The 12,049-nt window shown below is 35.1% G+C and overlaps 1 protein-coding gene across 2 annotated transcripts; it reads right to left on the bottom strand.

Annotated features, from left to right (window-relative positions):
* Nucleotides 1–42: 42 nt before the first annotated feature.
* CLPP6 (CLP protease proteolytic subunit 6) lies at nt 43–11,569 on the bottom strand. Of its 2 annotated transcripts, none has more exons than XM_026804844.3 (9): nt 11,391–11,569; nt 11,260–11,303; nt 7,874–7,943; nt 3,845–4,070; nt 3,613–3,678; nt 1,374–1,514; nt 1,184–1,237; nt 518–610; nt 43–392 (listed from the first exon to the last, which is right to left on the bottom strand). In XM_026804844.3, exons 1-9 carry the CDS (start codon nt 11,471–11,473, stop codon nt 345–347), a joined length of 825 nt encoding a protein of 274 aa, XP_026660645.2. In that variant the 5' UTR covers nt 11,474–11,569; the 3' UTR covers nt 43–344. The 2 variants fall into 2 exon arrangements, with proteins under 2 accessions (XP_026660645.2, XP_008790347.2); XM_008792125.5 differs by having other exon boundaries at nt 3,845–4,049; nt 11,391–11,568.
* Nucleotides 11,570–12,049: the final 480 nt, after the last annotated feature.

Raw genomic sequence — 12,049 nt, 5'->3', positions numbered from 1 at the left:
AATTTTGGCAAAAAAAAATTATGTAAAACAACCCAACAACAATTTTTGTAAAACTTATTTATTTTTAACTTTTTATTGTGTTAATAAAACTTGTCATCTAGTCTCTGGGAGTGCCCGAGAGCTAAAATTTTAACAATCACCTGAGAATGATTATACATGAGATCATTAAATTACAGACTGCTTCTGCTTGCTGAGTAAAGGCTTTGAATTTCTAAGCTCAGAAGTCCACTGGAGACAAAGGAGACAGCCAAACCACCAAACCTGCAAATTTTAGGGCAAGTCCACCACTTAAAGTGTGGAATGCCTGATCGATGAACTCTGACAGGATACCGTCTGTTTTCTAACTAATATTCTGTTTCCAACAGCCCATCAATAAGTCCAAATTCTAAGGCCTGAATGGAAAGCAAACAAGAATGTGAGAGCACTTCAACAACATGATGACATTAGTCAAAGGATTGTTATAAGTTATAACATATCTGTAGCTCGACATTCTCAAAGAATGCAAGTACTGAAATACCTCCGAAGAAGAGAAGAAGCGATCCCTTTCAGTATATTGCTGCACCGTCTCCAAAGGTTGACCAGTAAAAGCAGCATACATTTTGTCAATTTTCTGCATATGTTGTTCCATATGTTTAGATCACAAAGAATTTATCAGAAATGTAAAGAGGCGTTACAGGGGTTTTCCTTTGTTTTTCTAATTTCCAATTTTTCAATGCTCAATATACAAACTAATCTCAGGATCATGATTCAGATGAAAAATTTGGCATGGTTAAGTCCATGTAGCACACTGCACAAAAAGTCCAATGGAATGCCCTTAGCTCAGCTGGTAGGCACCCCTCCCAGGAGTGGTCCGTGGTGTTTGAACATAAGTGGTGGTGTCTCCACCATGTCTCTCAAAGAAAGAAATCCATTGAAACACGACCAGAGTAACTTGATTACAATTAACTCTAGACACAGTGTCCTCAATACAAGAAACTTTGGTAAAAGTGCATATGACATGCCTACTGACTTTACTCATTTTTCCAATTATTCAATTAGCTAGGCTTTTCGCTACTTTTATGCATAATCAGACTTCGATTTAGATGAGGGAGGAAAACAGATAGCCATCCAACATAAAATAACATGAGATTCCACTCAGGCGCAATTAGAACTTGCTTCTAAGAAACCCATAAGAGAAACTCACATGACGAGATTGAACAGCCTCTTGCACTTGCCGCCTAACATCCTCCACATGACCCTGAGATAAGATGGCACGGACAAGAGAATAAGAATAAATCCCCTAAAGGTCAGCAGCAAGAATGACATGTTAACACTTACTAAAATCAATTCTTTCAATATGATGCAATGAACTACAGGATGATATTAATGCATACCCCACATCCACTTTGTGGTTGATGTATCATTATGCGAGCATTTGGCATCGCATAGCGCATTCCCTTTTCACCCCCAGCAAGAAGAAGTGCTCCTTGGCTTGCAGCCACCCCAAAGCATACGGTTCCCACCTTAGGCTTTATCTGGTTATTCAGTGAGACAGAGATCCATCATTTAGTTTCTAACAGTTAGTGAACATTAATACTCTTAAAATTGAAGTTAAACAACTATGAAGAATATGAGCAGATAAACAACTATCTTGTGAATAGTAAAGTCCCCAAGATTAAACTGGATCCCTGCATGCCTAGATTTGTGCTACATCTGATCATTAAAGAACAACAAATGATACTATGTGCTACCTTGTAAAGTCGAGCAAAAAAGGGACAAATGTTATTGGAAATAATGCAACTATTTTGTTTTTTTTTTTTTTTTGAAAAAATGCAACTATTAAATTGATAGTGTTTCACAAAGAAAAAAGGGGGAGGGAAGGAACATATAATATGTACCCAAAATTATAAAACATTAGAAGATCCTCCAGTAAATGACTTTCCTAGATACTCATGCTGATATTCTACTGCCAAGTAATTTTAAAAGCTTCGGCACTGTATATGTTGGAGCACATTAGAAGAAAATGCTGTGAATATTATCCATTGATGCAGTAGTGAGATGAAATTATGGGAAGGTTATCTTTGTAGTTGAAGTCAGCAAGCAACAGTATCTCACTTCAAAGACTGACAAAACTTACCTTCAGAAAATTGATAGAGAACGAAAACAAGAATGTGTTATTTGTGGTATCTATCTAAAATATAGTTGGCATTGCACATAATTATAACCATCAAGCACTGGCACAAGTATTTCGGGTCAGCTTCAACACTGTATTAATCAACATTTTATTATTTTATAAAGCAATAATAATCGCTCATATCTAATAAATTTATACGGAACCATGTTCTTTCCCTATTAACAACTAGCCATCTCTACTATGTTTTAGATATTACATTTTTGTAGTTTGTATTACATACTAAAATGTTAGTATGCCTATATAATGTATGCTGCCATATATATGTGCATGTATTATGAAATGTGTGCAATATTTATCCTTCCATATGTGTAAGAAAAACTATTCTATGTATTTCATAGTTATTCGTATGTAGCATGCCTGTGTTTGTTTTATATAGAACAGGAGCTATGATTGACTCATCCTATTGATCTTCATTATATACTATGACCCTTTTTCCTAAGACTTGCAACTCAACACGGTGGTAGTGGGGGAAAGGGCCAAATGACAAAGGAAGCTACAATTCCTTCTCTCTTTTTACCACCTTAATTTTCCTTAGTTACGAAGCATGGAATGATGAACAATTGGGGACTGAGTCATGCTTGGGTCATATCAAAAATCTGGATGCAATGCCAAATTGGTTTCATGTCAAAAATCTGGATCTAGTTCAGCCCAGTTAGCTCATGGAATCAAGTTGGGCTTGGGTCAAAAACTCAAAATTGAAATTTGCAAGCTAGACCTTCCCTTTTTCTCCTAAGTGATGCTAGTCAACTCTAGTCTTTTGAATTTTAAGTACTCTGCTTCAGTGTCTTAAATAGTAGATGTGGGTGGTAGCAAAGATATGATTATTCTATGACTCACATGACATCTTGAATCCAAACAATCTAAACAAAACCCTAGGTACACAGGATAGTGAGCTTCATGAATATCCAAAAATTGATATATTTGACTATCATTTGGATGGAAATTTTGGTTGCTATTGGCATCACATCAAACCCAGAGCATATAAGCATGACAGAAAATATATTATATTGTCTATATGCCCCACATCGACCCATATAGACAATAATAGCAACAGTACAAAATTTGTCGAGTGCCAACTTGACTTGTGCTGCAGCCTAAAGCACTTAATATTTTGACAGTAAACTTCATGATTGTCATGGGAAACACAAACAAAAGTATAGAATTTAGAACAAGGTTCGCGGTACGGTACAAAATTATTTTGGCATATCGAGTATCAGTACGCCACCCGTACCAAGTACCAGTACAATATGGTATGCTCCGTACCACCCGATTCGGATTGATACAGCATACCATGATTCAAAACTTTATTGATAAATTCATACATGCAAAAGAGGCAGAGAGAGAGAGGGATAGGATATCCAGCTTTACACTAAAGATCTGGAGCATGGTCAATCATGCAAAAAATGATACCAAAAAATTGACAAAATTCAAGTTATTACCCATGACATACAGTCGTAAATTGCTAAGACAGAATAAGTGCTTCCACCGGGGCAGTTTAGGTAGACCTGTAAAAAAGGTGCATCTCCAAGTTAACCTCAGAAATTGAGAGAGGTGAGCAAAAAGGAATATAAGTCTGGTGTCGGTTAAAAGAGTCTGCTCAAAAATTTATATCAGTTAGTCCAACAAGAAAAGATGGAAAAAGGGTAGAAGAGGTATTGAAATATTCCTCACCAGAATATCGGCATCCTCATCAATAGAAGCTAGTGTTAAAAGCTGTGATATAACACGTTGTGCCACTTGTGAGCTAATAGGTTGTCCTATGAAGATAATACGGTTGCGGAACAATACAGATGAAAGATCCAAGGGTCCTCCTGGAGTCATGACAGCAGGCATTATAGGTGGGTTCCCCTTTTTTGCTTCTATAGCTGCATCATATCTGTATGCATAACAAAACTTCCTGACGAGAGAGAAATCCAAACAAATAATACAAATTCTAGTATGAGAACCTTGTTTCAGAAATTCATTTGGAACATTGCAGTTTTTCCGAATGGCACTATCATAGCTAGTAGACAATTCAAACAGCTGATGCCAGTTATTAATACGATGCTCTTCTTCACCTTGTTTCAGAAAGAGGCATAGTTTCATCCAAGAGACAAAGTCTCAGCTGTTTCAGATGAAAGAGACCAAACAAATATATTTGCCCAGAAACCTATGAAATAGAAGCTATCAACCCATGCTTAACATACAGAGTCACTTCATTCCACATATAAATATTTCATTCGCCAAAACATGGCCAGGATCACCAAAGGTAAGGAGACCTAGCATCTTTAATATATTGCAAGTTCAGATTGTTGAAGATGCACCACCCAAGACTTGAACCTAGGACTTCCGCTTATTAGGCGATATAACTGCAGCAATGTGCAGTTCACACCAGAATCACCGAATTAAATTAAGATAAGGAAATCTGACAGACCCTTTTTTTTATTGAGCATTCTACAGGATTTCCGGTCTGAACACATGATTCTTACACTTATGTTAGAAGATGTCTTAGATCTTTCCCCATTTGACTTTTCATGCATGTTCTCTATCCATTTTTTCTGGTTAATTTACCTTCTTTTAGCATAATTCATTTTACTTTCTGGTATTGTCCTAGCAATTCAGTTACATGCTGCTCATGTACGACCCAAGACCAACCCAGTGTTTCCGAAGATTAGATAAAGAAATACAAAAAAATTGTAAATTTTAAAATCAAAAAGAGAATTCCTTCAACTCAAGAGATATGACTAAATCATTCGACACAGGGAAAGAACCAAACCAGATATGCAATTCCATGACACAAGTTACCACCTCCACCATCAGAACTTTATAATCCAGGAAGTCCTAAAATAATAAATTACTCAGCCATTGTGAGTGAGATTGCATTGATTCTGGCCTTTTTGGTAGCTAAATCTAGTCTCTGCCAGAGCTGATGGACAGCTTTATCCTTTATGGTAAGTTCATGGCTTTTACTTGATGCAGAAAACTGTCAACAATTAGGCTGTTGGGAAGAATTAACATTGCAGAGGTGCATGGTTTTATTTGTGGCTCAGTCTGGTTTCTAATGAATGTTAAAAGGAAAAGCGATAAAATGCAGGTAGATTGTGCTTAAAGTGATAGAATATTTATACCCCATCTTCATTTTTCTTTACCTCAGTTTCACAACACTGAAATATATACATAATTATCAAACAAGTTACCATTTTTTGTCTGCTTCTTAACAGATCAAGGTAAATGGATTCTACAGATGCAAAGAAATAAGACATAACAACATCAAAATATTTGCCATAATAGTTAAGTAATTTTTGTATCTTCCATGTCCACTTCTTAACAGGTCAGGGTAAATAGATAGATGAGTTAGGATAAGACATAATGACATGCTACAAGACAACGATACATGCATCAAGGAGAAGGTTCTCTGACACAAATACAATAGGACCAAAAAGACAAGCTTGGAAGAGAATTAGAGATTCCCTTGCGATAGATTCTACCCTACCCTAGCAAGTAGGTCTGCAAATTAATTGAGACTCTATAAACATGATGAAAGGAAACAATACTCTTGAAGAGAAAAATGAAGAAAGAAAACTAAGTCATTGCTAACAATACTAATAATGTCATACAGTCCCCTAAACTATCCTTCTCCCATGAAGTAGGGTTCTATGAGTCACCATCTAAATATTATTGGACAAGTGAATTGTACTTGGACCATCTAAGAGCCTTCCAAATATTACCTCACTGGCTCACATACACAAGGAAGTACCCTAAAAGCCCAGTTTTGCTATTTTTTTGAGAGGCATGCATCCTGTTTCCTTCTGTAAGGCCTTGTATCCAAGATTCTGCATAGCTCTCAAGCATACCAATCAATATGCAGATATCTAGCTTCTTTCACAAGGTATCACCCCATGGAGATACCCTGCTATTTTCTTAAGGATTTACAAGGCTTTAGTTTTCAAATAGTCCTTTATTTCTTACAGGATTTATTTTACAATATTCCTTTCAGCCGAAACAAGAAAACAATGTTCTTTCTCTAATAGGATCTACACGAAGACTTACAACATGCCCAACAATAAGAGGAGATTGTTACTAACAGATCTAACGAACCAAACAAGATGAAGAAACTAAAATTCAAATCCAAAGTAATTAGCTTTGACTAGCAAGATATAAAATCATTTACCCAAAAAATTATGTGCTGAATTTAGTGGTTAAAAGTCTTGTATCCATTGATCTGCAGTTGAAGATGATGTTTCACCAATTAAACATCTGAGATAATGTTTTGGATTTTCTTGATCTGAAAAGGCTAGTTTTCCTCAATCATTGAAGTTTGCCCTTCCCAACATCATGCTGACTTCTATGTCTACCAGCATCTGGTTGCTTATTTACTTTGTATTCTATAATCTATAATCCATTGAAATTGAAAACTTTTCGTATTCACTGCCATTTCCAATTTCTATGTATGATTTTCTTTCCCCTCGGATTCTGCTACTGCATGCTTCCCACGTTACCGCAATTAGAGGAGCAGGTATACATGCAACATTATTTTGCCATATAGCAAGGTACAGTAATAGTATATGAACAATTTCTAACTTGACCAAGAAAAGAAAAACCGAGAGCAAACAAAGCTAACAGTGGACTTTAAACTTCCAAACTACTGTTGTAGATTTTCAAGTAACATGAAGTGATTCTCCATATCCAATTCTTTGCAGAGTGCAAAACATTGTGACAAATGACACCCTAATATTCAATGATCATGTGGAAGAACTTTTAAATAAACCTAGCCATCTAACCATTTTTTTTTTCTTAGAGGGATCAAGATAGACTAAGGATTTAAATCCTGTGGGATGGCGGTGTCCCGGTTTCTCCATGGAATGGGATGCCCAACTATCCCATCCCATCCTAATGGTGGTTCTAGTCATGCATCCTGATAGATATCCTCCGTCTCACTCCATTGTTTTTTCATTTCTTTCTTTCTTTCTATTTTTTCTTCTTTCTTTTCTTTCTTCCTTTTTTTTTCTTTTTCTTCTACCTTCCTTTATCTCCTTTCTTTTTTCTTTTTTTTTCTTATTTCTTCCTTTTTTTTCCTTTTTCTACTTTTTTCTCTTTCATTTCTTTCTTATTCCCTTCCTTTCTTTCTGTTTCTTCTCCCTTCTTTTCTTTCTTTCCTTTTTCTTCTTCTTCTTTCCTTTCACTTTTTTTCTTCAAATTTCATTCCTTTCTTTCTTTCCTTTTTCTTCCTCTTCCTGCATGGATGGACCCGGTCCGGTCCCATTTTCTCATAGGAACGAGATGAGACAGCCAGGATGCCACCCGTCCCATTGAGACTTAAAACCTTGGGATAGACAATGCCACCACCTATGGAAGCAAATATTCAGACAATAAAAGCCCCTTTTCTTTTCCAATACCAAATGTTATCATCATCTAGAGCAGCTCACATTTGCAACTAAAACTGCACAGAGAGCATGCCTTTTTATCAATATCATCCCTACAAAGAACTTAATTAAACTTAGGAAACCTAAGAACTCCATCATTGTCAATTTCAAATAACATCCAGATCTGCATCCAATCTGTCCAGTTAATGCACAGATAAGACATCAGTATAATGCATTTAGAGGAAATATATATAACAAGAAGAAAGAGGAGGAGGGGGGGGGGGGGGGGGGGGAGCGATGTAAATACTAAGAAGGATATACAAATAGAGAAGAATTAAAAACTAATTCTGGGATATACCTCAAAGTGCTATGGTGCTGTGTCTGCTCATTAAGCTTCAGAGATAGACCACGAATTCTACCATGCAGTCCTGGAGATAACTTGGAGTGGTGTTAGAGTATACCTTTTTAAACAGTTTGGGCTGTAAACCTAATATACTGTAACAGATTCTTGGGCTAAAATTATCTTTAAACAAGCACAGAAGCACCACCTATAACACATGAACATGTAGAATGGTAACAAGCAGCAGCACAAAGAATAAGGTTATCAAGCACCCAACATAGTTTCTAGATAAGTTGTGACTCATAAGCACTGTTAGTTAGTCTTTGACCAAAATAAAGGTCAGATGACCTTCAAAAAAAATAGTTGAGTACTGATATGTAAAAGATAAGAATAATCAAACATGAAAAAGGAATTGAGATATAGGTAGGCGTGCATTATTATTTGATCTCCAACTAATGGGATAAGGCTTCATGCCATGCAATAAAAAATTAGAAAGATGCTTGATTTTATAATCTAAGTTGCTAAAATAGTAAATACCTGAAGACTTCTCAGTTCTAAGAGGCAAATAACTGATTCTGTAAGTCAATAAGGGGCTGTTTGGTTGCCTGCTTTCCTAGATGTATGTAATCTAGATGCAGCTGCAGCTAAATGTTGAATTTGCATTTGCAAGTATAAGGCTTGCTTGCATCTAAAAATTGCAACTGCAATTCCTGTGTTTGGTTGTTTACCATGAAGAAAGTGTGATCACACTGCAACTAACATGGTGAGAACTAAGATTACCTCCAGTGATATTATTATATTATACTATAATATTACATAATTATTATAACATTATATTATAATATATCTATATTAATGTGATATAATATAAAATAATGTAATGAAACCTAATGTGATCTAATATAATATATAATACATAATATTATACCATAAGATATAATATAATATAATATAATAGATCATGATATGGTACATTGTGTTAAATGATATAATATAATGTAGTATGATATGAAATAATATTATCTTATCCTATAATATCATATACTAAAAATATTATAACATAATATAATACGATAATATAGTACGATACAATAGAATATTAATTACATAGTTATTATAATAATATATTATAATACAACTATAATATTATTAGATAATGAAATATAATATAATATAATCATATATTATATTATATATTATATACTATAATGAAAATTATAATATAATACCAATGCATATAATTATCATATTATTTAGCATGAATAATTGATTCGTATACCAATACAATATATTAAAATAGTTATTATCATATTATTATAATAAGTATTATAGCTGTATATCTTGATATTATAAATATATCATTATGTATAAATTATATGATATATTAGTTGTGATATTATGATATTAATTATTATTTTATCATAAAGAATTATTATACTAAGAATTATGATAATATTATGATAACTTTTATTGTTATAATTACAGTAATATTATTATCATATGATTATTAGAGGGAAAGGATGTGATGATAGCTTTTAATGTGGCATCTAGAGCCTACATTTGGGGATGCAGCCTTTTATGCTGCATCTCTAGATGCAGCAAAAGAGCCTTAAGGTGCAACTCAGTTGCCTACATCTGACTCGGTTACATGCAATCAAACATCTGCATCTATCCGCCAGCAACCAGAGTGCAGCATTTGAGGCTCAAATGTAGGTAACCAAACGGCCCCTAAGTGCAAAAATGTTATGTGTCAATGGGCACTCATCAAAGAGACTGGGTAATATTTAAGTTATTTTCTTTTTCTAGCAATTGAATTTTAAAACTCCCTGCCTTCCTCATTCTGGAAAGACTTATTTACTCTACTTTACACCAATTTGATATCAAAACAAGTTATAACTTTTATGAAGGATTGCCTATCAGAAGCAAGGGCTGTTGAATTCATGAATACAGTGGTTACACCCACTTCTAGTGCTTCCTTGAGTTGAAGCTCATAAACCTAGGGATAAATTTTCTACAACCAAATATATTTTAAGAGACTTGAATTTTAGTTTTCATTCTTAATTTTTTAGTATATACGTGACTGTAATTTTGTGGAATGCAGATTTGAAAGAAGAGAATGGCTGATTTGAAACTTCTTAAATCTAACTCTTCAGTTTTCAAAGTGATAAGTTTATTTTGTTTCTCAGCAAGGTAAAGTTCTTATATACCTAGGAGCCCAATTCTGTTAATGTCAACAAAAAGTTTTAGTCTAGTTGAAAGTTGGATTCACAAAGCTCGAATTCATTACTAACTTATGATCGTCTTTGAGAATGACTATCGCATCTCATATCCAGGAATCTATGGGGCTTCAAATTTGTATATAAGTGAGAGGAAAAAACATCCCTGCCCCCTTCCTCCCCTATCTTATCATAAAAGGGATAAACTGTTCCATCTTTTACTCTTATCTTTTCAAAAAGTGGAACTCAACGCAGGCTAGAAAGAGTCCTAGATCTGACACTTTGCTCGTTCTTATCTGTATTTCTTTTAATTATAAAAAAAAGCTAAGTAGAACATCTTCAAGAGTCATAGCCTTCTTACCTCTTAACATTGACACTTTTTTTGAGACATTTAGTTTACATATCTTTTATCATAGGTAACTACATCCTTATTGCATCAGAAAGCTCATCCAAAGTAAGTGTTATCAATTCTATAATGCTAGTTTGGTCATAAATAAGAGCAGGAGAGACTGTTCTATCATTCTTCCCTTATTCCAACTCTTCTCTTCTCTCTTGTCTCCTCTTTGTCCATCTCTGCCTCTATTTTAGTCTCTCTCTTTTTTTTTAGTGTATCTGTCTCTATTTTAGTCAGAAGCAGCCACTTGCTATCACTCTTTCATCCATTTATTTTTTTTATAAAAAAAAAGTCCTCTATTCTATAATCAATTTATCATGCTGATATCAAACCAAATGTGGTTGGAAAGAACCTGTTTCTTTATTTCATTTAAGTAGCTTCCTATAACTTCTTTGGTCCCATACCAACAACTTTCCACTTATTCTTTCATCGATTATTAATTCCCAAAACTTTAATGCCAGACTTAGAATTATGAAGTAGGAAGCTCGGCCAAATACTAACAGAATTTTTCTATGACATTCAGATAACAAACTCAAGATCAATTACCGTTCCATTTTCTCCATTTATTTCAAAACACATAATCTGCAAACAACTCACACTGATTGTACGAATCTTATCCGAAAGTAGAACTAAAGACAATATCTTGTCAGAAATTCATAGATTGGCATCAAAAAAGTTAATTTTTGTTGAAATCAATACATTAATAAATTAAGCGACCTAGGTACCGAAATCGATCGTCCATTATATTTTAGTTCCTCTCATACTAGAGATGGAGGGAACAGAGAGGAACTCACCCCGGCGGTCGAGCGAAGCGGAGGGGGCGAATTTGAGCAAATTCCTGAGAGGAAAACAAAATCAAGGAAAGTCGATTTACTAAAACGAACTTGGGAAATCAAAACAAGGGTGAGCGGGATTAGAGAGCTACCTGCAAGAAGACGGCGAAGGGGAGACGGAGGTGAGCGAGGCGGCCACGAAGCCGAAGGGCGCGGAGATGGCCATCGACGCCATTAGAGCCGCCGGCGGAGGAAAAAGACGGGGGAAGGGGAATGGCGAAAACGAGCCGGGCGAACTTCGGAGATTGGGAGGCGACGATATGCCAAATGGGTTGAGCCAGAGCGCGGAAAATGAGGCGGAAGGCTGGCCGGTTCGGGTTCGGGTTCGGGTTCGGGTTTGATTCCGCCCGCATCCATCTCCAACTGTGTTATCAGATTTGCATGATTAGTAACATATATATATCCATCAGATAAAAGAATCATAAAAATCCATAAGATTTGCATAAGACTTTTGATGGACTTTGGACATGTCAAAACCTAGAATGAAATGAATAATAGTTTCCTTGCATGTTGTTTTATTGTGTACCCTTCTATGCTTCTTAAGCCTATATAGTGATAGTATGATCATCAAATAGAATATAAAAATGAAAACGTAACAATTATAAATAGGTTATCATCTAGTATTTGCTTGGATGGTATCACCTCTTATCATTTGGATAAAAATGCTAAGTCTAATTCTAATTAGCATTGACCCTTGAGGAATGACATGGGTATAGAGTGGAAGTGAGGATTGACCTCTCCACTTGAAAAC

The sequence above is a fragment of the Phoenix dactylifera genome, chromosome 7, assembly GCF_051530095.1.
Source record: "Phoenix dactylifera cultivar Ajwa chromosome 7, Ajwa_hap1_PhDact_Kaust_v1.1, whole genome shotgun sequence".
NCBI lineage: Eukaryota > Viridiplantae > Streptophyta > Magnoliopsida > Arecales > Arecaceae > Phoenix > Phoenix dactylifera.
This window is presented reverse-complemented; position numbering and strand designations above follow the sequence as displayed.